The 26594-nt window shown below is 44.4% G+C and overlaps 1 protein-coding gene across 2 annotated transcripts; it reads right to left on the bottom strand.

Annotated features, from left to right (window-relative positions):
• Positions 1 to 4607: 4607 nt before the first annotated feature.
• Positions 4608 to 26201, bottom strand: LOC138740747 (zinc finger protein 432-like). 2 transcript variants are annotated; one of them, XR_011343148.1, is made up of 3 exons: positions 26034 to 26176; positions 8837 to 9116; positions 4608 to 5030 (listed from the first exon to the last, which is right to left on the bottom strand). XR_011343148.1 is itself a non-coding variant. In XM_069893826.1 (2 exons), exon 2 carries the CDS (start codon positions 8576 to 8578, stop codon positions 7424 to 7426), a length of 1155 nt encoding a protein of 384 aa, XP_069749927.1. In that variant the 5' UTR covers positions 8579 to 9116; positions 26034 to 26201; the 3' UTR covers positions 4608 to 7423. The 2 variants fall into 2 exon arrangements, 1 of the variants encoding a protein (XP_069749927.1); XM_069893826.1 differs by having other exon boundaries at positions 4608 to 9116; positions 26034 to 26201.
• Between the last annotated feature and the right edge of the window lie 393 nt (positions 26202 to 26594).

The following is a 26594-nucleotide window of genomic DNA, read 5'->3' as shown; positions in this document are numbered from 1 at the left end:
ACTTAAACAAAAGTTGTTTATAATTATATTTGAACAAGAAATCAGAATTAAACTTTAACTTATTACTTATCCTACCTAACTATTTAATCCCCCCTCTAATACTAAGCGCAGGTGTGTGTAATGTAATTTAAAATTAGAAAAGTTCTTTGGTTCACAGTCCAATCTCACTGGTTGCAGGTAATTCTTGTACAGGTTCATGATCCTTTATCCAGAACCCTTGGGGGACAGTGTGTTCTGAATTTTGGATTTTTCCGGATTTCGGAAAGCCCACCGAAATGTGCTGCCTATCCACCCCACCCCCTTCCAGTCACCAGGCAGTCTCCCCCAACGGCTGTCTCCCCCAACTGCCGGTACCTCGGTCGTCTCCCCAATCGTGGTCCTTCGGCCATCTCCCCCAGCCGTGACCACCGGTCCCTCACCCACTCAGACACCTCCCTCGACCACCGGTCCCTCAGCCGCCTCCCCCTACTGCCTGTCCCTCAGCCACCCAGCCGCCTCCCCCAACCGTGGACCCTCGGCCGCCTTGCCCAACCGCCGGTCCCCACTTGCTGGATTTTGGAGCTTTCCGGATTTTAGGTGTCTGGATAAAGGATCGAGTACCTGTACAGAGCACAAATGTTAGCATTAACAAAGTTCACTAGGCTTTGGTGTTTAACAGGCAAATGGTTACCACTCAGGAGGGTTCTTGCTGGTTTTCAGAAATTCCTTTTCCAGGACATCTGCGACTGATTCCTTCTCAATCAGTCTTGCTGATGAAACTTGTCCCCTTCAAGGTTCTCCAGATGATCCTCTTTCTTTCAGGTCACCTTTCAGATCGCCAGTCTTTTCCTTTGACCAGACAGCCTTCCAAAATTTGCCAGTTTGTCCTTCCGGAACTGATCTCTGTGACTCCTCTCTCTGTTTCCCACCCTCCCTCTCTAAGAGCAAAACTGTTCTCCTCTCCCTGCAAAGATCAAATGCTCTCCCAGGCAAGCTGCTGTCGATACTTTGTTGCCTCCTGCAATACGCATTCTGCAAAAGTCCTGCAAATATTCTGTATTTTAAAATGTGTGTGCAAACTGCTCTAACAATTCCTCACAAACTACCTCTAAATAATCTCTCACACAAGGCACCAGTGGCCCACCTTTGCCCCTTGTCAGTGAGAGCAGTTCCGCCGGGCATAAGAATGATGCCACACGTGAAGGCCAGGAGCTGGATTTGGTTGTCAGAGACTATTTGAGTCACACGCCATGAAGAGCATTTGTGTAGCAGTGGGAGCTCATCCCTACCACCTCCCTTCAGCTATCGTTAATGTAGTGAACAGGAGGTTCCTATATGGAGATCCCACATGCCTAGCACACTGCACCACTTGAACATGAGAAGGCAGATGTGTTCTGATATATCTCATGTCAGTATAAGGATGGGACGGTTGGTGTAGTGGTCAGCATGCCTTTACAGCACCAGTGATTGGGACCAGGGTTTGAAACCTGTGCTGTCTGTAAGGAGCTTTTGCGTGTCGGTGTGAATTTTCTCAGGGGCTCCGGTTTCCTCCCACTGTTTGAAACATACTGGGGTGTAGGTTAATTGGGTGGCACAGACTCGTGGGCCAAAACAGCCTGTTACTATGCTGAATGTCTAAATTAAAAAAATTAAAAGTGCCATAGAATGGCCTTGTACATTTGCTTTCCCAGTCCTGCTTAGGTGTAACAGCTTCTGTCCCTGGAATGGATCTGCAACCCAAACCTTCCAATTCATATGTGCTTTGTACTGAACTGTTGCCTCGAGAGGGAGAATTGTGATTTAACATGTTCCTCACAAAACATTTTTGAACTCTTCACAGCAGATGAGATGAGAAGTTATCCTGGCTCAGGTGGCATCCAACTAAATTACCCATGTTTGCTCAGATCTCCAAACTAATTGTGCTTTGGTTGTGTAGGGGTGGTTATCATTATGGTCAGTCAGGTCACCTTTGGTTTGGGTTTTAATCTCCAGACACCCCAATCATACAAATGAGCGTGTGGGAGACGAGCAGGGTTGATGGGTGGGTATAGGGCATTACCCCAGCTCATCTCCTCACACTGCCCGAGCTGCAACAATTTGAAGTGGTTGGGTGCGCTAAGCAGACTCACCCACTGAGTCAGAGAGACTGGCTGGGGGTGGGAGGCTGATCTTTCTCCACCTGCTCATCTTCCTAGCACAGCTGATTGTGTAACCCTCCCCCACACACCTTTTTTGTTCTTATCTGGCTTGTCAACAGTTCAGTTCACAAGCAGTTCTCAGGCATGGAACCATGTCATTACCTGGTCTGCAGGCACTGTGATTGCTGGAGGAACTCAAAAGATTTCACAGCGTCCACTGGAGGTTGAAGAAGGGCTCAGGCCCAAACACCGGTTATATATAGTATCTTTACCTCCTTTGGACACCGTGTGACCTGGTGTGTTTCTCCAGCATCTGCGTTTTTATTACCCAGGGACTTCCTGTATTCAAACAGATGTCCAATCCATGATAAATTCATGGTAGTGCAAATGTTTGCTTGTTTGCCAAAATAAATTCAGATGCAGCATAAATGATTATATTTAAAATATGCTCATTGATGTGTTGCCACAGGTGGACTGAAAAACTTCCTGTGACAATGCAGCAATATACATGTCTCCGACTGCAGATGTTCTCAACTATTGAATTGTACATAAAATAACAAGCCCAATGAACTCTCCTGCATTTAAAATAAAATTACCTCAAACTTTCTGGGCCTTACAAAGGAAATGAGAACTAGTGTAGTGCACAGAAATGATTTCAGCCTTGTAATTACAATTAGAAATACAAGTAAAAGATGCACAAATATTGATTGCTTCCTTTGTCAAAAGCTTCTCTAAAATTCCTGCTGATTGATCAATCCCTACCTTCATGGTTCTTGAAGAGGCTTGAATTTTTTTCCCTATTTTTATGGCCTTGAGCATCTTAAAGCCAATGACATTGCTTTTGTGTATGTGTCAACTTTTTACTGTTGGAAAACTACAGTTAACTATTTGGCTCAAATAGTAATGAAATAATGACTGGAACACATTTCATGGTCAATGTGTTTGTCAGGTAATTGTTAGCCAAGCCAACAATGAAATAATATCGAACTAGTTGTAATGGAAGATTTAAACCGTGTTTTTTACTTTTGCACCCTTTGCTTCTGCAAGGCTGAGAACCTGCTTGTTTTTTTGGAATCAGCAGACATAAGCTAAATTCCACCGAGGGGCCAGAGATGCAGTTATCTGACAAAGGACATCTGTGTACCAAGAACATTTAATCTTCCTGCTTGTTTTGGTCACAGACTGTCAGAGGCCTAGCCTTGATGCAAAATAAACCATTGTATTCAAAGTGATAAGCTGAAAATTATGTTATTCGATAGAAGCCTAGCATGCTAGCTTGCTCACTTATCTTTCTTGCTGTGCTGGGAATAGGTGCTTGGGTAAGCAGTTTTTGGGTAATATAAGCCATGGTCCCACTGCTGAAGTGGGAGACTCTCCGAAAGGTGGCAACATCTCTCAGCAAGAAGAACTTCTCGAGTCCAGCCAACATCCCAGTCGGGGGAGGTGGAGAAGCTGCTTCCGGCGCCCCGACAAGTGTGCAGTCATTGCCTCACTTCGGCAGTTGGGATCAGTCCAGGCATTGATAAGTATAGTTGGGAAGGGCTAGCATATTGTAGTTTGAAATCAGCTTTTGAATTTGTAATGAACATTTGTATAAACTGAACTGATCTCGGTGTGTGTGTCTATTTTCTTTCGGTAGCTCAAACACTGTGACCAATCTAAAACGAACAAAATGAGAGGTACATGTTTACCCAGAAAACTAGTAAACAGGATTCTAACTTTACTGTTGAGTTCCCTTCAAAGAAAAATAATATTCTGAAAAACTTCATTATCTTTGCCTAAAGCAAAGTATGTGGATCTTCCTCCTGTCATAAAGTAAGATCGCTGGAAAAAGTAGTCATGATTGAATAACTCTCTTCTCTAGGCTTTGACCAAATTCTTTATGCATTGGGTCCCATCTACAGTGTGCCTGCCTTTTTGTTGGCTGTCTGGAACAATCCATGCTACAAGCCAATGCAGGCAAACTCCTCAACATTTCCTCCGCTACACCAATAACTATATTGGCACTACCTCCTGCACCCATTATCAGCTCATCAATTTGATCCACTTTTCTGTGAACTTTTACCACAAATTCCCTTGGTCCATTTCTGCCAACGCAATTCCCTTGCTTGATCCCTCTGTCACCCTCTTGGGAGACAAACTTCCTTTAAATCATTCCTTTTAATCAATCTCCTCTCACCTTAAACATTGCTCTCTAGTTTTCGAGCAGAAGACAAAGTGCTGGAGCAACTCAGTGGAGACAGAGGGATGGCCCACACTTTGGGTTGAGCCCCTCCATCACAGTAGAGGGGAACTAGCCAGTATAAAGACGTGAGGGGAGAGGAAGGGGTGAGGTGGGCTGGCAGATCATAGCTAGGACCAAGTCAAGAGGGGGGACGTTAGGCAGGTGGAACCAGGTAGGGGGAGGGGAGGGTCCAGCTTAATCAGTGTGGATACATTGGGCTGAAAGAGCTGCTTTGGTGACGTGGAATTTTATGAAACAAAGGAGGATTTAAAAAAAATATACTTCATTCACAATAAATTTATAAGACATTTTACATTCATGGTGTCAATCATATCAATACATTCTCAGCACTGTACATTCTCCCTCCATAACCTGTTACCACCCTGTGGCCCCCACCCTGTGGCCCCCTGTTGGTTATGGGGCACCCCCTCTGCCCCAGCCCCTCAGTGCCTGGTGACGGATGGACTCTAGATTGTGGTCCTTCCCCGCAGTGCCCTCATGTGGGCAGCACCAAGCTTCAGTGCGTCCCTCTGCACATACTCCTGCAGCCTGGAATGAGCCAGTTGATTGCATTCCCTCACCAACATCTCTGTGGGCAGAAGGACCAACAGGTTTCAGGATGACCAAGGTGCATCTTTCACCGAGTTGATGGTCTGGAGGTCGGACTCACAATGTGCCCCCGAAACAGCCTGTAGATCAGAGAGACTCTGTCATGATGCCACTGGGGACGAACCGTGACACACTCTGCAAATCTGCATTCAGCAAAGGCGTGGGTGACTGTCCCCACTCCACCACAGCCGTCCCGAGAACAAAGTGCCTGGAGGGTTATGTACAAGGAGGATCTGACTGCGAGGGCTCCTCTCACTGCCAGCCAGGACAAGTCCTGCTGATTGTTGGTGAGCTCTGGCAATGAAACCTTCCGCCAGATAACCTGGACGTCGGCTCAGGAAACCATCCCACTAGATCTATCGAGTCCTCATCTCTCAGTTTCTGCAGGACGTTCTGAGCAGACCCCTGCCTGATGACCTTGTGGTGAAAGGAAACACTTTTCCACAGAAGGAATAGATAAGATAGAAGCAGGGAGGTTGTTTCCACTGGCAGCTGAGACCAGAACCAGGACAGAGCCTCAAGATTTGGGGGAGTAGATTTAAGACAGGGATAATGAGGACAATGCGTAGAAGTGCTGGAGGGACTCAGCAGGCCACGTCACGTCCATGGAAAGGGAGCCCTTCTTAATTATGCCCAAAATCAGGAAAACATGCAAATAGGGTGGGGGTGGGGGGAGGAGCACAGATCAGCAAATGGACACAGGTTGCAGGTTGAATAAAGAGCCAAGAGGTGATGGGGAAGGGTCAGGGGGCTGTAAAAGATGCTGACTGATCGGGGAAAGGAATGGGGGAGGGAGCTGGAGGAAGGAAGTCAGAGGGATGGGGGTTGGAGTTAAACAAGAACATCTACAGATGCCGGGGTCGAGGGCAACACACAAACTACCGAGAGAATCTCAGCCGGTCACACAGCATCGGTAGGAAGTGAAGGATCATCTGAGGTCCAAACGGTGGTTCCCCTTTACTTCCTTCAATGTTTGATGAGATGGAGAGTTTCTCCAGCTCGTTTGTGTCTCACCATGTGGGTGAAACTGGAAATTGGCTTCTCCCAGAGGGTGAATCAGTGGAATTCTCTCCCCAATCCAGCTGTGGAGGTTACCTTGTGGAAAGTATTTAGGACAGGAATGGGTAGGTTTTTGACAGATTGGGGAATTAAGGGTTTTGGGGAATGGGCAGGCAAGTGGAACTGAGTCCATGGCCAGATCAACTATGATCTTATTGAATGGCAGAACAGGCTCGATGGTCTGGACGGCCGACTCCTGGTTGGGGACTGGTATGGGGCAGAAACACGGACAGGAGGGGAGATACCAAGATGCTCCCAGTGTGGTCCCAGATGGACTGAATGGCCTTGTCTTTGTTCTCTACATTGAGTGTATTACAGAGATACAAGGGGATGAGACACAGTTCTCAAACACAGCTGCTTTATTTGGTACACCCAGGACATGAAATTCAATTCCTGTTATTGATGGCACAGTTAGCGAAACGTTATTGTAGCATCAATGACCCAGGTCTGAATCCAGTCCTGCCTGCAAGACTTTACGTTGCCCCCGTGATTGGTAGGTTAATTGGGCAGCACAGGTTTCATGGGCCGGAGAGCCTTCAACCGTCCTGTATTGTGAATGTTTAAAAATGTAATCGGAATCACTAACATTGATGGAGACAATCCATTCCATCTCCATTTCCCACTGCCATGGACTCCCCCCTTCCCAGACACACTCCTTTACCCCCCTCCCCATGGAGAAGAAGATTCACTAGTGAGAAATCACACCCCACCAGATTCAAGGACAGTTTTTTTCCCTCATTATCAGGCTCTTGAATGATCCTCATACTTGTAAAGTAATGCTGTTTTTACCTTGTACTGACTGATCTGCCCCTGAAACTGCACTCTGCACTGACTTATTTATTGGACTATGTACAGGATGTCCAGCTAGACTGCTTCAAAACAAACTGCCTCACTGCACCTTTGTACATGTGACAATAAACTTCAACCTGAAAACAAATTGCAAATTAATAACAAGACCAAGGCCTGTTTTGATTTGTTGCCTCAATAACCACAAGACTCCAGTCCCGCCTGGTGTTTGAGTGAGGGATGTTTAAATATTCCACACCCTTCAAGCTTTATGTGTAAACTCACTGGTGTTTCACCAGGCTATTCGACTGAGCGAACCCATTCCCGCACTCGGAGCAGGTGAACAGCCTCTCCCCAGAATGGATCTGCTGGTGGATCAGCAAGTTGGAGGACTGAGCAAACCCCTTCCTGCATTTGGAGCAGGTGAATGGACATTCCTCAGAGTGGATCTGTTGGTGGGTCAGCAGGTTGGAGGACTGGGCAAACCCCTTCCTGCATTTGGAGCAGGTGTATGGCCTCTCCCCAGAGTGGATCTGCTGGTGGGTCAGCAGGTTGGAGGACTGGGCGAACTCCTTCCTGCATTTGGAGCAGGTGAATAGCCTCTTCCCAGAGTGGATCTGCTGGTGTCTCAGCAGGTTGGAAGACTAGGTGAAGCCCTTCCTGCACTCGGAGAAGGTGAACATAGCCTCTCCTCAATGTGAACCCGCTGGTGGGTCAGCAGGTGGGAGGATTGGGTGAACCCCTTTCCACACTTGTAACAGATGAATGGCCTCTCCCCAGAGTGGACCCGCTGGTGTTTCAGCAGGTTGGAGGAATGGGTGAAGCCTTTCCCGCACTGGGAGCAGATGAATGACCTCTCCCCAGTGTGGATCAGCTGGTGGGTCAGCAGGCTGGACGATTGGGTGAAGCCCTTCCCACACTCAGAGCAAGTGAACGGTCTCTCCCCAGTGTGGACCCGCTGGTGGATCAGCAGGTGGTAGGACTGGGTGAAGCCCTTCCCGCACTCGGGGCAGGTGAATGGTCTCTCCCCTGTGTGGACCTGCTGGTGGGTCCTCAGGCTGGACAACTGGGTGAACCCCTTTCCGCACACAGAACAGGAGAAGGGCCTCTCTCTGGTGTGGACCCGCTGGTGAGTCAGCAGGTGGGAGGTTTTGGTGAAGCCCTTCCCGCACTTGGAGCAGATGAATGGCCTGACCCCAGAGTGACATTGCCGATGGGTCCTCAGGCTGGACAAATCAGCAAAACCCTTTCCGCACTCGTGGCAGGTAAATGGTCTCTCCCCGGTGTGAACCCGTTGGTGGGTCAGTAGGTGGGATGACTGGGTGTAGCCCTTCCCACACTCAGGGCAGATGAATGGCCTCTCACCAGTGTGGAACCGCTGGTGTCTCAGCAGGTCGGTGGACAGAATGAAGCCCTTCCCGCACTCAGGGCAGATGAACGGCCTGTCACTATTGTGAATTTTCTGGTGGGCAGTCAATTTTGATTGGTCGCTGAAGCCCTTGCCACACTCAGGGCAGATGAATGGCCTCTGCCCAGTGTGGACCCACTCGTGCCTCCTCAAGTTAGAGGACTGGGCAAACTCTTTCCCGCACTCAGAGCAGGTGAATGGCCTCTCCCCAGAGTGGACCCGCTGGTGGGTCAACAGGTGGGATGTCTGGGTGAAGCCCTTGCCGCACACAGAGCAGGTGAAGGGCCTCTCCCCGGTGTGGACCCGCTGATGTTTCGTTAACTGACTCGACCATTTGAAGTTCTTCCCGCAGTCGGAGCACAGAAATGGCTTCATCACTGTGGGGACGAGAGGGTGTGAACAGGGGATAAATCCCCCAGAGTGCACAGCACCTACTCAGCTCGATGGAGGCTCCCGAGAGTTGGTTGCAGGTTAAATCAACAGCGAGGCTGGGACTAGGGCTGGGATCGGGGGAAAGTGTCCTTTAGCCAGGTGCTGTAAGCCCAAGAACCACGGGTTCCCTCCGTTTGGGGACCCGGTGCTGCGTCCTGCCTCCAGTGCTGAATCGCCTTCAGTCCCTGACAAGCGCCTTACCCAGGATGCATTGCCAACTCCCCCAGGAGGCAAATGCGCGGTGGTCAGAACAGTGGCTGAAGATCCCTTTGCCGAGTGCAGGGTATTGTGGTCAGAGACGTCTCCAATGATCAGGCACTTATGGGCGGCAAGCGACCCCCACCTTCAAAATGCAGGTGGAGAGAGTGATGGCCGGGCACTAGGAGATGGGGTTGCCTGACACACAAGGGCCGATTTAAAATCCAGATGAAGAAACCTCTCCCGATTCTGCGAAATTCACGGATGTGATGTCTGTTGCTGCCTGTAATGCAATAAGATCATAAACAGGTTAGGCCATTCAGCCCATCAAACTGCCCTGTCATCCCATCATGGCTAATTTACTATCTTTTTCAACCCCATACTCTTGCCTTCTCCCCCCAACCTTTGATTCCCTTCCAACAGCTACCTTAAATATCCCCAATGAATTGGTCATCACATTCGCTTGCAGCAATGAATTCCATAAATTCACCACCATCTGCTTAAAGAAATTCCTGCTCTCTGTTCCAAAGGGACATTTTGTATTCCAAGGCTATGCCCTCTGGTCACAGACTCCTCCACCAGAGGAAACATCCTCTCCACTTCCACTATATCCAGGCCTTTGAGTACTCCATGGGTTTCAATGAGAACCCCACCCTCATTCTTCTAAACCCCAGAGAGTACAATCCCAGAGCCTTTGAATTCTCCTTTATGTGATCATCCTTGTAAACCTCCTCTGGGCCCTCTCCAATGCAGAGACTGTCCCACCCCGACCCGGCTCAGAAGGGAAGGGGGAGAAGAGGAGAGTGATTGGGGACTCATCTAACCAACGTGGATAGGAGGTTTGCTGACTGAGATCTGGGCTTCTGGATGGTATGTTGCCTCGCAGGTGCTAGGATCAGAGTCATCTCTGATTGAGTTCACAGCATTCTGGAGGGAGAGAGTGAGCAGCCAGATGTCGTGGACCACATGGGAACCAATGACACAGATAGAAGTGGGGATGAGGTCCTGAAGAAAGAATATAGGGAGTTAGGGATGAAGTGAAAAAGCAGGACCTCAAGGGTGGCAATCTCAGAATTGCTGCCTGTGCCACACGCTAGAGAGGGTAGGAACAGGTAGATGTGACAGATGAATCTGTGGCTGAAGAGTTGGTGCAGGGGACAGGGGTTCAGATTTGTGAATCAATGGGATTTTTTCTGGGGAAGGTGTGATCTATACAGAAGGACGGGCTGCATCTGAACTGGATGGGGGGGGCAATATCCTCGTGGGCAGGTAGAGCTGGTGGGAAGGTTTAAATTAGTTTGGCAGAGAGGGGGGGTGGGAATCAGAGAGAGTGAAATTGATGGGGGGAGGAGGGGGAAGGACAACTAGATTTGAAGGGAGAGAGGAACCAGATTGTTAACATTAATGAAGGAGAGGGGTTAGTAAAAGTAGATGGTAATCTAAGGAGTGAATGTGGGGACATTCTCTCGTGTATATATTTCAATACAAGGAGCACGGTGAGTCAGGTGGATGAGCTTTGAGCATAGACTGACACATGGAAATATGATATTGTAGCCTTCAGTGAAACTTGGTTACAGGAGGGGAATGATTCAGGATGTTCCAGGATTCTGATGCTTTAGTTGTGATAGAACTGGGGGGGCTAAAAGGTGGAGGAGTCACATTGTTTGTTAGTGAGAACATTGCAGCAGTGCTGTGGCAGAATAGTTTGCAGGGCTGTTCCAGTGAGGCTATTTGGGTGGAAGTGAGGAATGTGGAAGGCATGAAAATAATAATGGTGGTATATTATAGACACTTAATGGGTTGTGGGAATTAGAGGAGGAAATTTGTAAGGAGGGAGCATACAGAAGGTGGTGACTGAGGGTGAATTTAACTTCCGACACATTGACTGGGACGCCCATACTGTAAAAGGGCTGGATGGGATGGAGTTTGTCAAATCTGTTCAGGAAAGTTTTCTAAATCAATACATCGAAGAACGGACTCAAAAGTATTGGATCTCCTATTAGGAGTGAGATAGGTCAAGTGTCAGGTTTGTGTTGGGGAACACTTTGGGCAGAGTGGTCAGAAAACTATTAGCTTTAGGGTAGGGCTGGGGCACAGGTTGAGATTCTTGATTGGGACAAGGCTAATTTCAAAGAGATGCCACAGGATTTAGAGGGTGTGGATTGCGATAATTTATTTTCTGAGAAGGATATAACAGATAAATGGAGGATATTCAGAGGGAGTTTTTTGAGAGTCTAGTCAGAACATCCCTGTGAGGATTAAAGGAAAGGTTATTGGGAATTTGGTTCAGAGGAAGAGGGATGTGTCCAATAGGTATAAACAGCAGGGAACAGATGAGGAGCTTGAGGAATATAAGGAGTATAAGCAAAATCAAGAAATAAATTAGAAAGCCTGAAAGGAGACACAAGGCTACTTTGGCAGGGAAAGTAAAACATCAACCCAAAGGGTTTCTCTTTCTTTGGCTTGGCTTCGCGGACGAAGATTTATGGAGGGGGTAAAAAGTCCACGTCAGCTGCAGGCTCGTTTGTGGCTGACCAGTCCGATGCGGGACAGGCAGACACGATTGCAGCGGTTGCAAGGGAAAATTGGTTGGTTGGGGTTGGGTGTTGGGTTTTTCCTCCTTTGCCTTTTGTCAGTGAGGTGGGCTCTGCGGTCTTCTTCAAAGGAGGCTGCTGCCCGCCAAACTGTGAGGCGCCAAGATGCACGGTTTGAGGCGTTATCAGCCCACTGGCGGTGGTCAATGTGGCAGGCACCAAGAGATTTCTTTAGGCAGTCCTTGTACCTTTTCTTTGGTGCACCTCTGTCACGGTGGCCAGTGGAGAGCTCGCCATATAATACGATCTTGGGAAGGCGATGGTCCTCCATTCTGGAGACGTGACCCATCCAGCGCAGCTGGATCTTCAGCAGCGTGGACTCGATGCTGTCGACCTCTGCCATCTCGAGTACCTCGACGTTAGGGGTGTGAGCGCTCCAATGGATGTTGAGGATGGAGCGGAGACAACGCTGGTGGAAGCGTTCTAGGAGCCGTAGGTGGTGCCGGTAGAGGACCCATGATTCGGAGCCGAACAGGAGTGTGGGTATGACAACGGCTCTGTATACGCTTATCTTTGTGAGGTTTCTACAGGTATATTAAAAGTAAAAGAATAGTGAGGGATAAAATTGAGGAGTCAGAAGAAATGGGGATATTTTAAATGATTTTTTTTCTTCAGTGTTCACTAAGGAAAGGAATATTGAGCCAGGCAAAGTAAGGAAATCTGGTAGTGAGGTCATGGAAAATATACAGATTAATGAGGAGGTCAATCTGGCTATTTTAAAGAGAATCAAGGTGCTTAAATCTCCAGGCCTTGACAAGATATTCCATAGGGCTTTGAGAGAGGTTAGTGTAGAAATAGTGGGAGCTCTGACAGAAATATTAGCCACGGGGGAGGTGCCAGAGGATTGGAGAGTGGCTCATGTTGTCCCTCTGTTTAAAAAAGGCTCCAAAAGTAAACTAGGTAATTATAGGCCTGTGAGTCTGACATCGGTGATAGGTAAATTAACGGAGAGTGTTCTTAAGAGGGGGTGTGGCAAGATGGCGTAAGGATCAGACGTGCCTTCCAGTCCTCTCCTGACTCTATCTTATTGTTTTGTCTAGAAATGCCCGTTAAAATTCTTTAAAAGTTTAGATAACTTCAGTGCTGTTAACTTAACTTCTGACGGTACAATTGGTGAAAAAGAGCAAAAAAAAATGACATTTTCTAAAAGTTCAAGTTTTGGAGCCTACCTACAGGAAAAACATCGAGACTCAGCCTGAAATGGATCCCAGGAGAGAGATACAGCTTTCGGGTGTAGAGATTAATGTTACGTCGGTAGAGCCCCCTAAAGAGGGTGCCAAACAGCCTTTAGAACAAAGAGTTATTCAGGTTCGTACATGTGCAGTAGCATCTGACGGCAATGTTATGAATGAACGATTTGTGAATCTTGAATCTAAATTATCTTATACAATGCAGGGATTATCCAAGATTATGACTGAACTTGGTACTAGGTTTAATACTCTGGTGAAAATACATTCTCAACAGATGGCTGAGTTTGGAGCTTTTAAGCTTGAAGTGAGAGATAAATTTAATTTGTGTGAAGAAGATATAGATGAAATACGGGATCAAGTTTTTGATGTGACCAAAAGGGTCAAAGACATACAAACTCAAAATAAAAATTTGGTGAAAAAGAATGATTATTTGGAAAACCAATCCAGACGGAACAATATAAAGATTATTGGTTTGCCGGAAGGTATGGAGGGACCAGACGCAAGAAAATTTTTTACTGAATGGATTCCACAGGTGCTGGGTCAAGAACATTTCCCGGAAGGTATAATACTGGAATGTGCTCATAGAGCCTTGTGTAGAAGACCTATTTCAGGTCAAAGTCCAAGACTTGTTTTGGTTCATTGCTTGAATTATTACGACAGAGAAATAATTTTACGAGTGGCTATTAGAAATGCACAACAGAGAAAATCACCCTTGATGATTCAAAATAATCGAGTTTTCTTCTATGCGGATTTGAGTCAAGAAGTTATGTTCCAATGACGGGAATTCAATCCTGCTAAAGAGTTGTTGTGGAAGAAAGGTTACAAGGCAACCTTTAGATATCCAGCTGTTTTGAAGGTTTTCCAAGATGGTTGCCAACCAAAGTTCTTTGATTCTTCAAAGGAAGCTATAGCATTTGCTCAAGAGCTGCCAATTACTCAGTTTCAACAGAGACATACTCCACTGCAATCTCTAAGGAGACAAGATGGAAGAAAAGAGCCGTGCTCCAAGAAGGAATGGTTGTAATGGTGACTCGGTAGTTGGAGTTGATTAAAAAAAAGAGTTGTCCTTTTTTTTTCTAATGTTTTTTTTTAAAAAAAGGAATATTAAATAATGATGATGTTAGTTTAAGATGAAGTGAGAGTTGGGGGAGAGAACTGGATAGGCACTATTTCCTGAAAGTCATCTGCTACGTGTGAGTTATCTCACACCCATTTTTTTTTGGGAGTTACCGCACTGCGCGGTTTAGACGGGAGGGGGTATTTTTAACCTCCTACCCGTTTTCTTTTTTCCTTTTTTTTGTATTATTAGATTAAAGAGTGAAGGGGTTTTTTTTTTGTTTAAATATTTTAAAAAAGCATAAGAAAGTATTTGATTGTTTAAAAGTTTATTAAGTAGATAAGGAATATTTGAAATTTAAATGTGAATGGGATGGATAAGTTTTTTTTAATATTTTTTCTTTAACTTTAAGGTGAAAGAAGTGGTAATTCTGGTGTATATTATTTTGCTATTTTAGTTATAGAACGAAGGGAATAATGGTGAAAGTTATAAATTGAATTGTACAATTCTTAATGAGGCTTGAATTTTGTTTGTGGTTTATGCTCCATTTGTTGAAGATATAGATTTTGTTGTAGATGTGTTTTTATTATTTGGATATCTAAATTTTAACGTAATGATTGGGGATATTTAAATGTGGTATTGGAGCTTTTATTGGATAACTATTCAAGAGTAAAAGGGAAAAATGGTGGAAGAGTACTAAAATTGAATTGTACAATGCTTAATGAGGTTTGAATTTTGTTTTAAGATGGTGGTTTATGTGACTAATATGATGATAGATGTGAAGTTAGTTGATATTTGGTGAATGTTTATCTCTATGGAGAAAGTTTTTTTTTTCTTTTTTTTCATGCTACAATTTTTTTTAAGAATTGATTATTGTTTAAGAATTTTTGATAATGTTACTAACTTTAATTTTTTATATTAAGTTTGAGTTAAATATATGTTTCATCTTAACCCCATTTGTTAAATATATGCTTTTAAGTTTGATTTAAATATGTTTTTTAAGTCTGATATTTTAGTATTAATTACTTTTCTTTTTGTTAGTATTTTAATCGGTTATGTTTTTTTTGTAAGTGGGTTTTTTTTCTCACATATATTATTAACTTTATTAATTCTTCACTCTTTATTTTTGGGGGGTAATTTGAGTTGGGTTATTAATGTGTAATAATTATTGGGGAGGGTATAGTTTATTTAGATTACTGATACTGTATTGTAATTTTATTATTTTATTCTTATTTTTTTTAATGTAATCCTATATGTTATTCATGTTATAAAATCTTAAATAAAGTTTAAAAAAAAACCTCAAGAAGTAAATGAATCTTATAGGAATTTTTATATTAAATTATATACTTTGGAATCTTTCAGAGATGCAATGAAAACAAATGATTATTTATCACAGATAATATTGCCTGGGTTAAGTTTAGAACAAACTGAACTTAATGCACCATTTACTGAGACAGAAGAGAAGCAACAAACTCTTTACATAGTTTCCCATCTGAATTTTATAAAGAAATTAAGGATTTACTAATTCCTATATTTATGCAAGTATTGGACCAGGCTTCTCAAATATATACCCTTCCAGAATCATTCTCGCTGGCAATAGTTATTGTGATTCCTAAAAAAGGAGACCCTTTAGAACCTTCATCGTACGATCTATATTCATTATTAAATGTAGATTATAAAATAGTAGCAAGTGTTTTGGCAAATAGAATGAATAATGTGTTCCCTAAATTAATTAGTATGGATCAGACAGGGTTTGTTTAAAAAAGGGCAATCTGTGGAAAATCTTGATAGATTGTTTAGCATAATTAATTTAGCACAAAAAAGCACAGTAGCTCTAGATGCAGAAAAGACATTTGATACATTCGAGTGGGATTTTTTGTTTAAGGTTTAAGTTTGGATTTGGATTGAAAATGTTAAACTAGATTAGAACATTATATAATAGTCCTAAAGGTAAAGTAGTAACAAATGGACATCTGTCTCTGCTATTTAATTTAACAAGGTCAAGTAGACAAGGATGACCCTTGTTTTATTTGTTTTAGCTACAGGGCCACTTGCCCAGATGATTTCGCTCAGATTTAAAAATTAGGTGCTTTAGGGTAGGTCGAGAGGAACATAAAATCAGTTTATTTGCAGATGATGTTTTAATACACTGTATTTGACTGAACCCGAGTCATCTTTACGTAGATGTAAGAACATGGGAAAGTTTTGATTAATAAATTGGAATAGTGAAATTATGCCTTTGACAGCAGGTGACTATTCCCAGTGTCAGAGAGATACACAGTTTAAATGGCCAAAGGAAGATATTAAATATTTAAGAATATGAATAGATAACAATTTGAAGAATTTATATAAATTGAATTATTTATCTTTACTTAAAAAATTGAGGATTTAAAAAAATATATAAATTTACCTGTAACTTTAGTTGGAAGGGTGAATTGTATAAAGATGAACGTATTTACAAGGATACAATATTTTTTCATACATTACCAATATTAACACTTCAAAAATTCTTTCAAGAATTAAATAAACAAATAATGAAATTTCTTTCAAAAGGTAAAATGGCAAGAGTTTCTATAGATAAGTTAACATGGAAATATGAATTAGGAGGACTCCAGCTCTCTAATTTTAGAAATTATTACTGAGTGGCACAGATAAGATTCCTTGCTTCTTTATTTGAAAATGTAAAACCGGCGTGGGTTAACATAGAACTGAACAAAATTGGAGAAAAGAAACAAGTATTTATATATATGTGGGAATCAAAACTGTTGATGGCTGATAAAGACACATCACTATTGAAACATTTATTTAACTTTTGGAATAAAATTAATCAAAATATTGGTGGAGGGTCTTTATCACCTAAAATGCCATTGATTAATCCTCTTTTAGTTTTTTTAAGAAATAATCAGTTCTTAAATATATGGTATAGTAAAAGTTAATGTGGACGACTGCTGAGAGAGGACAATTAATGTTGTTTTGTTGTTGTCCGTGCACAGACATGGACCAGCCTGCAAAATGGCCAATGACTGCGCGGACCTGGGGTGACTGGCTGTCATCCCAGCTCACCTCTGCATGGCAGGAAGATGGAAAACTCTAGCGGAACCCCGGCCAACTTGAGCTCTGCACTCCAATGGAATCACAATAACTATTGCCAGCGAGAATGATTCTGGAAGGGTATATGTTTGAGAAGCCTGGTCCAATACTTGCATAAATATAGGAATTAGTAAATCCTTAATTTCTTTATAAAATTCAGATGGGAAACTCTATGTAAAGAGTTTGTTGCTTCTCTTCTGTCCCAATGACGCCAGCGCCAGGGGCCCATATAAGTGGAACAGCCAGAGCAATAAACCAGTCTCATTTTCCAAGGCTTTGGTGTGTGTTTCGTTCTTCTCCATGCCTGCATAGCACACTACATTGGTAGCACAGTGGTAGGGGATGTGCTAGAACAACTCATTGAGGGCCAGTGGCAACCCCTGGCCTTTCTCAGCAGGCACCTCCATCTCCCAGAGCTCAAATACAGGTGCTTTCGACCGAGAGCTGTTAGCGTTGTACCTGGCAGTGAGACATTTTGTTACTTTTTGGAAGGCTGGCAATTCAAGGTCTTCACTGATCACAAGCCGCTGAACCTTTGCCTTCCACAAGGGATCGGACCTACGGTCAGCCCGACAAGAGACACTTGTCCTACGTGTCCGAGTTTACCACAGACATTTAGCACATTGCATGGAAAAACAACGTGGTAGCCAATGCCCCGTCATGCCTCATGATTGAGTTGGTACATGCCCTGTCCCAAGGGGTTGACCACGTGGCCTTCACTAAAGCGCAGCAGCAGGACCGTGAGATCCCCATGTATAGATCAGTCATCTCTAGCCACAGGGTGGAGGACATCCCAGTTGGCCCAGGTAACCTGACACTACTGTGCAACGTTTCTCCCTTAGCCCCTGCCCCATCGTTCCGGCTGCACTGAGGTGCCAGGTTTTCGAGGCGCCAGGTTTTCGAGGCCATCCACAACCTGGCGCACCCCACAATTTGCACCTCAGTCAAAATGGTGGCCAGCACGTTTGCCTGGCATGACTTCTGTAAGCAGGTCAGCCAGTGGGCCAAGGCCTGCACACATTGTCATTCCTCCAAAGTGCAGTTTCACATGAGAGGGCCCACACCGGCTTTTGAATCGGCACAGCACAGGTTCACCCAAGCACACACTGACATAGTGGGGCCATTGCCAGGTTCCCATGGGGCAAGGTACACCTTAACCAATGGTTGACTGCTCCACGAGGTGGCTGGAGGCAGTCCTGCTGGCTGATACCAAAACAGAAACTCGCACCAGGGCACTCATTGACACATGGGTATCCTGATGCAGGGTCCCAGAGCACCACACCCCAGACAGGGGCGCACAATTCATCTCTGGGCTCTGGGCAGTGCTGGCTAACTTTCTGGGGTCCCAAATCCAGTGTATCATCCTCAGTTCAACTGGTTGGTGGAGTGCTTTCACAGGCACCTCAAATCAGTCTTAATTGCCAGGCTGAAAGGTCCCAACTGGGTGGACGAACTGCCTTGAGTCCTGTTGGGAATTCATACTGTGCCGAAGGAGGTCTTCAATGCCTCGGCAGCAGAGATGGTCTATGCCTTTAATCGTCCCTGGGGAGTTCCTGGAAGACCCCGTGGCAACCCTCAAGAACTTGCAGCGAAAACTTGGGTCCTTGGTCCCACAGCAAACCCCATCACAAACATAATGTCCCTAAGGGCCTAAAGACTTGTCAGTATGTAATCATGAGAAGAGGTGCCCACAGGGCACCCTTACATCGACCTTATGAGGGGCCCTACTGGGTCATTAGAGTCAATGGTTCCACCTTCGTCCTAGACATTGGTGTTAAGGAGGAGACTTTTACCGTCGACCATCTGAAACCTGCATATCTGGACTATGGTGAGCCGGTCTCTACTCTTACCCTGTTACACAGGGGCAGGCCGCTAAAGACAATGGATAATGGCCCACTAGTCATGGGATGGGGTGGTGTCGTGTAGCAGTCCACACGCAGAGGCACAGATCACCCCATAAAATGGCTGACGAATGGGCGACCAAGCAGACCTGGGGGTGACTCTGGCCGTCACTCCAGGTGACCTCCACACAGTGAGAAGATGGGGAACTCTGGCGGGAACACTGGCCAATCCCAAGCCAGAACTCTTATGACGCGGAGCCCTGACGTCAGCGCCTGGAGCCCATATAAGCACGACGACCAGTGCAATAAACCAGTCTCATTTTTTAAGGCTTTGGTGTGCGTGTCGTTCTTCTCCACATCCGCATACACAATCATCTTTTTTCAACCTTCTTTACAAGATTCTGTTTTTCATGATTGGTTTTGATTCAGTATTGAACATTTCAAATATATCATCATTGACAATATTTGAAATCCTTTTCAAAAAGTTCAACTTACCAAATACTATTTTTTTCAGATATTTGCAAATTAGACATTTTCTTAAACCTCAGATCCCAGATTTTCCTCAGGCACCTGATGCAAACATTGTTGATGTGATATTTAGGTTACAACATTTTTTAACAAGTTTAATGTCCATTCTTTATGATAAGCTCGTGGGTTTGAGACATGCCCCTCTGGTTAAAATTAAAAATGCCTGGGAACAGGATTTAAATCTTACATTATCAGACGAAGTTTGAGATCTAATTTTTGAGCTGGTTAATACAACATCCTTATGTCCCCGTCACTGCTTATAACATTAATTAGATGAGTTAATATTATTAAGATGAATATCCTACCTAAATTTTTATATATTGTTCAAGCTGTACTTGTTTTTGTTCCCAAATCCTTTTTTGAATCACTGAACTCTCTCATATCTTCTTTTATATGGAAAAATAAGTGCACCCCCCCCCCCCACCCCCCACACACCATAGTTATAAAAAAAATCTTCAAAATATTAAAAAGAATGGAACTTGGCACAAATGTAGGTTTTATTACTGGGCAGTCAATATTAGATAAATTTTTTTTGGATTCATCATAAGGAACATAATTTAGAAATTAAACCTACTAAAAAGTATTCTCTTCTTTCGATACTTGGTGCACCTTTACCTTTATCTGCTTCCAAATTAACTGATAACTTTTGTTGTCAGACATACATAGAGAATTTGGTTTCAATTCAGATTCTTATTAATTAGTCCTATTTTAGGTAACTCCTTTATACCTTCGGTTCAGCATAGGGCACTATCAATGGTCAAATTTAGGTATCCAATCCTTTTTAGATTTCTTTATTGACCTAAACCTTGTTTCTTTTGAACAATTATCCACCAAATGTATAATACCTAAACATCACTTTTTTCGTTATTTACAGGTTAGGAGCTCTCTGAACCCTTCTCCATTATTTATATGGCGAGCTCTCCACTGGCCACCGTGACAGAGGTGCACCAAAGAAGAGGTACAAGGTCTGCCTAAAGAAATCTCTTGGTGCCTGCCACATTGACCACTGCCAGTGGGCTGATATCGCCTCAAACCGTGCATCTTGGCGCCTCACAGTTCGGCGGGCAGCAACCTCCTTTGAAGAAGACCGCAGAGCCCACCTCACTGACAAAAGACAAAGGAGGAAAAACCCAACACCCAACCCCAACCAACCAATTTTCCCCTGCAACCTCTGCAACCGTGTCTGCCTGTCCCGCATCGGACTTGTCAGCCACAAACGAGCCTGCAGCTGACGTGGACATTTACCCCTCCATAAATCTTCGTCCGCGAAGCCAAGCCAAAGAAGAAGAAGAACAGGTTAGGAGCGTCTTGAATTTTTTAAATGTTGAGGTTTCCTCAAGATCTGGAACCTAATAAGATAGGGATGATTTATCATTTCAAACTGAACTACTTTTAAGATCTAGGGTTAGTTCCCCGGACAGAATTTTTTAAAAAAATTATGGGAACAAGATATAATTGTTCATCCTCTCTTTGTGCTAGACACTCATTTTTACAGTTTAAGGTCATACACTGGGTCCACTATTCCAAAGTCCAATTGGCTCAATTTTATCTAATTTTCCTTCTAAATGTGATAAATACATAACTGAAGAAGGTTCATTGTATCATATATTCTGGTTATGTCCTTTCCTTTCCAATTTTTGGGAAGGGGTATTTCATACCATGTCTTTAGTTTGACTACTTTGACATTACTTTGACTCCAAATCCTTTCCTTCCTCTTTTTGGAGTAAATGGGCAAATGGGTCTGACACTGGCTGCTTCACAATCCCATTTTGTTGCTCTTGCTTCTCTAGAAGGGCCATCGTAATGAGATGGATAGCTGCCGTCCAATGCTTGTCTGATACAATGGCATGTCTGACTTAGGAAAAAAACTAATGTTCCACGACTAAAATTAATCTTAATTTTGCTTCTTTATGGGGTTCCTTTCTTAATAATTTTCAACATTTATAGTTATCTTTTGGGTTTTTTTAACCTAAACGATTACCTTGATTTTTATTATTAGGTCATGGACTGTTTATATTTAGCCAGTAGCCTCTGAAGGGAGGGGGCCTGATAATTAGGAAAGTGTTTTTTTTTTGTTTCTTTTTAAACTTCTTTTCAATGTAACAAAGGTCTCAACATTTTTATTATTATATATGATGAAATCAATAAAAATATTTGAAAAGAAAGTTGCCTAAAGTTAAACTATCTTGTATCTATTCAGATATAAATCCTTATTATAATAAATGTATGAGAGAAGAGGCTTCTGTAATTCATATGTTTTGATATGTCCATGCCTTGAAAAATAATGGAGGGAGGTATTTCAAACTCTATCTTTAATTTTAAGTGTAAATTCGAGCCAAATCCTCTGGTTGCTCTTTTTGGTACAATTGGAGATGATATTCCTCTAACTCCAATTAAATGTCATATTCTGTCTTTTTCATCTCTCCTGGCTAGATGTGCAATACTGTTTACATGGAAGGATGCTGCCCTGCCCTGTCATTAGGGTGCATGGGGATCTGACTAAATTGACCTTGGAGAACACCAGGGCATCGTGCAAGTAGGCCGTGAAGTCCTGGATGTGGAGGATGGGGTAGCGATCGGGCGTAGTCGCATCATTGAGCCGGCGGTAGTCCCCACACGGGCGCCAACCTCCAGAGGTCTTGGGGACCATGTGCAGGGGAGATGCCCAGGGGTTGTCCAACCTGCGGACTATGCCGAGCTCCTGGAGATGGGAGTACTCGTCCTTGGTCATGCAGACGGTTGCTATCCCTGGCCTGTGCGCGTTGGACAGCTCAAGACATAGGGTCTGGAACGTATGGTCATGCACTAGCATCTTGCCCTTCAATTCAACCAGCAGGCTGTGTGCCCGAAGGAAGTCGGCTCCTAACAGCACAGTTCTCATGATGGCCAGTAGGAACTTCCAACGGTATTTCTCCTGCCCAAGGAGTACCTGAACAGTCCGTGTGCTGAAGGTCTTAGTATCGGTGCCATCTCTCTCCCTTCCCCCTCGCCCACCCAAGTCATGCTGCTGTCTCTCTCTCCTCCCCCTCGCCCACCTGAGTCACGCTGCTGTCTCTCTCCCTCTCTCACTCTCTCCCTCCGCTGTACCAGCACCAGGAGCTTCCGCTAGTACAGCCCTTGCATCAACATGGGTGATTTTGGGTAATGACAACAGCCTTTGAGCCACCACTGGGCCAACTGAAAGTGCCACGTCGCTGGATGGGCGAGAGTATAAGCAATTTGGAAGCATTTACAAAGTAGCAGTATGAGTCGGGATACACGGTAGTTGAGCAAGGGTCGCATCTGGTCATGTTTGGTGCTAAACTCCATCTTTGATGAGCAAATGTCATCTACTGAAAAAAAATGCAGGTTTTTGGAGATTGTCAGCTTTCAGAATTCTGGATAAAAAGTTGTGTACCTGTATTAACTTACTTAACCTAACCCTCTTCTAATTCTAAGTGCATATGTGTGCAATGTGTGTTAAGTTTAGAAAAGTTCTTTGGTTCACAGTCCAATCTCACTTTTCATTCCTCCAAGTTCACTGGTTGCAGGCAATTCTTATACTGTGCACAGAATTTAACATGTATAAAGTTCACCAGGCTTTGGTGTTCGAAAGGTAAATGGTTACCACTCAGGAAGGTTCTTATAGCTGTTGTTCCAGGATTTCCACAAATGAGGTACTATCATTATTCACCTCAATGTCTTGCTGATGAAACTTATCCCATCAGGGTTCTCCAGATGATAACCTCTTTCTGTCAGGTTATCACAGAGTTCCTTTCTGTTTCACTTATTCCAATTGAAACATCAGACAGCCAGAACCACAAGAGTAGCCCATCCTCCACACTCTGAGCTTCTGTTTCAGTTCCAACAGCTTCTGCTTCAGTTTCAACAAGCTTCTCTGTCTCTCACACACACTCTCTCTCTCTGACTCACTCAGAGACTGCTTGCATAAACCACCCGATGTTCTCCATCAAACAATAGGAGTCAGTCTTCTGGTTCATCTGTTGTTTTTAGGTAAACAAGAACCCATCAGTGACCTCTCTGAGCACTTTTGTCAAAAGCCTTGCAAAAAGGTATCGAGAGACACCACGTCTCTGCTGTTGCTTTTAAAAGACAATCATTTTCAAGTCCATTTCTGCAGTGACACCCTTACCATTTTCCCTTTCCATAAGAATGTCCTCACCACAGCATCCAAATATTTAAAGAATTTTTGGGGAATTCTACATGAGAAAGGTATTGTATACAGGGAAAGATAATCACTTTCACACAATTTATTCGTCCTATCAATGTTATCTGTAAATCTTTTCACCAATTTAAATCTTTTTCATTACATAATCAGTATTTGAAAATGTGGGAACAGAAGGAATTAAGTTGGTGGAGGATTGTTATGAAGCTAGGTATTTTATTTAATTTCAAAGAATGAAGGAGAATTATGGAATTTCTTCAAATACCCTGTTTACTTATTATCAGCCTTGAAAACTTTGGGCGTACGTTACAGTTGCCTAGGTGGTCTAAATTTTTCAGTTTACTTACTGAAGGTGGTAAGAGAGGATTTATATCTGAGATTTATGCCTTATTACAGCATAAAATGCTTAAGATGGATATCTATAAATCTAAGTTAAAATGGGAAAAAGATTTGCCAATATCTATTTCTCAGGATGACTGGATGTGAGGATAGTATAACTAAATTAGTAAATGTAAGATATAGATTGGTCCATTATGATTTTATACATCAGTTATATTTAACTCCTGAGAAGTTAAGGAAATATAAGTTTATTTCTTCTGATTTATGTTTTAGGTGCCATAAGCAAGTTGGCTCTTTCTTGCATTCTACTTGGTTGTGTGAAACAGTGAAACCCTTTTGGAAAACAATTAAGGAACTTTTAGAAGGTTTATTTAAATTTAGCTTGATCCTATGGTATTTTTATTGGGTTATATAAAGAAATTGAGTTTAGAATTAAAAATATTTGAGATTGCCATTAGCAGTGGCTAGAAAATGTCTGGCAATTACTTGGAAAAATGAAACTGATTTGAGTATTCAACAGTGGCATTCAGAAATGAGGTCTTGTATTTCAATGGAAAAGGAAACAAAAAATTTACATAACAATTATCCTTTCTTTGTCAAGGTTTGGAGCCTGTATACGATATGAGTCCTCATCTGTCTGTTACCTTTGAATTTGTAATAGTTTTTTTTCCCCTACAGTTGTTGGGATTGCACCAAACCATAGCAATAGTTGATGATTGTTACACAAGTTGATCTCTTCTATCTTCTATTCTTTCCTCTTTTCTTTTGGGGTAGCTTAGAGAGGGTTAAGATTGGGGGGGTGGGGGATATTAGGGGATAAATATTATGTATCTACTTGTATTTTGACTTTATATGATTTATTTTGATCAATAAATAACATTTAAAAATTTTTTTTCCCACAATACATTATTTACAAGAAAACTGTTCCAGACTTATTCTTAAACATTCAGTTTACATTCTCAGTATTGTATATTTTATATTCATTTCTCCATAGCCCATTAGCACCTTGTCATTTCTAACACTCTCTGTTGGTTGAGGGGCTTCCCATGGTCTCAGCCCCTCAGTGCCTGGTAATGGGAGGAATCTAAATTGCAGCTATTCCACAGTGCCCTCATGTTGGCAGCACCAAGCCTCAGTGCGCGTAATCCTGCAAGCTGGAATGAGCCAGTCACCAGCCTTCCCTCTGACATCTCCATGTGCTGAAAGACCAACAGGTTTCAGGGTGGCCAAAGTGCAGTCTTTCACCGAGTTGGTCTTCCAGCAGTTCTGGATGTCGGACACAGACTATGTCCCCAGGGTACAGCCAGTAGATCAGAGAGTTCTTTGTTACGCTCCTGCTGGGGATCAACTATGTCAAGAATCCTTGCATCCTTTTCCATACCAACTTTACAAATGTGCATTCAGCAAAAAGGTAGGCAACTGTCCCCACTCCACCTCAGCTGTCCCAAGGACAACGTGGATGGAGAGTGATGTTCCGATTGTACAAGGAGGATCTCACTGGGAGGGCTCCTCTCACTGCCAACCAGGCAAATCCTGGTGAGCCCAGGTGAAGAGGCATTCCATGACCTGGATGGACTGCTCATGGAACCATCTCACCGGATCCATTGAGTCCTCATCTGTCTGTTACTGCAAAATGTTCCATGCTGACCTGATGGCCTTGTGGTCGAAGGTGTTGCTTCGGAAAAACTTTTCCACAGAAGGAATAGATAAGGTAGAAGCAGGGAGGTTGTTTCCACTGGCAGCTGAGACCAGAACTGGGGACAGAGCCTCAAGATACGGGGGAGTAGATTTAAGACAGGGATAATGAGGACAATGCATAGAAGTGCTGGAGGGACTCATCAGATCGCGTTGCGTCCATGGAAAGGGATCGGCAATTTACGTTCCAGGCCTGAGCCCTTCTTTATTATGCCAAAAATCAGGCAAATGTACAAATAAGGTGGGGACAGGAGCCGCGTCCCTGCCCGTGTAACAGGAGCCGGGTCTTTGCCCTTCCCACTCTGCCCCTTGCCCTCCTCCCCGCCCCTTGCCCTCCTCCCCGCCCCTTGCCCTCCTCCCCGCCCCTTGCCCTCCTCCCCGCCCCTTGCCCTCCTCCCCGCCCCTTGCCCTCCTCCCCGCCCCTTGCCCTCCTCCCCGCCCCTTCCCCCTCCTCCTTATCCCTTCCCCTCCTCCTTATCCCTTCCCCCTCCTCCTAATCCCTTCCCCCTCCCCTTCCCTCTCCCTCTTACCCCCACCCGCTTCTCCCTGGCCGGACCCCGGTGCCCCTCGCACTCCTCCCCAAGGCCGCTGCACCAGGTCCACTCTGGGCAGCGCGACTCCAATAAGGGGAAGGGGCTGTGCCCGAGACAGCGACCACCCGGAATCCCCCACAACCGAACACCGCACGGGATGAGACTCACCTCCACCCTCGGACCAAAGCCGCGGCCTCCTCCCCGTTCCGGCCCGTTACTGAGGGGATGGCGCTCAGGGACGTTCGCGAAACCTGCGACGTCACAGCTCCTGGGCCAGAGGACGTGCTGGGGAGGCCGCAGACAGGAAGGAGGGGCGGAGGAGATGTCAATCAAAGCAGCGGCAGAACACGGACCATCATTGTGTATGCGCCATTTTTAAATGGCATCTGCACGCGGGGAAGCGAAGTGGGAAAAAACAGCGAGGGGGAGGGGGAGGGGGGGTCAACGGGAGGGTGAAGGGAGGAGGGGAAATGAAGGGGGGAAGGGGAAATAAGGGGGCGAAGAGGAGGGGGATTAAAGAGGCCAAGGGGGAATGAAGGGGGAGGAGGCCAAGGGGGACAAAGGGGGGAGGGACAAGCGTAGACACAGTTCTATTCGGCCCGAATTTCAAGAGAATCCCAGACGCAGTTCTATCAGGATCCGAGTTACAGAAAATTCCCGGACACAGTTCTATTCGGCCCCTAGTTACAGGTCTGTCCCAGACGCACTTCTATTCGGCCAGAGAGACAG

Source organism: Narcine bancroftii, chromosome 1 (assembly GCF_036971445.1).
Source record: "Narcine bancroftii isolate sNarBan1 chromosome 1, sNarBan1.hap1, whole genome shotgun sequence".
Taxonomy (NCBI): domain Eukaryota; kingdom Metazoa; phylum Chordata; class Chondrichthyes; order Torpediniformes; family Narcinidae; genus Narcine; species Narcine bancroftii.
Note: the sequence above shows the minus strand (reverse complement) of the source record. Positions and strands in the feature narration are given on the sequence as shown.

Coding starts and splice junctions, on each gene's coding strand:
- LOC138740747 (XM_069893826.1), bottom strand. CDS start 8,578: ATGAAGCCATTTCTGTGCTCCGACTGCGGGAAGAACTTCAAATGGTCG.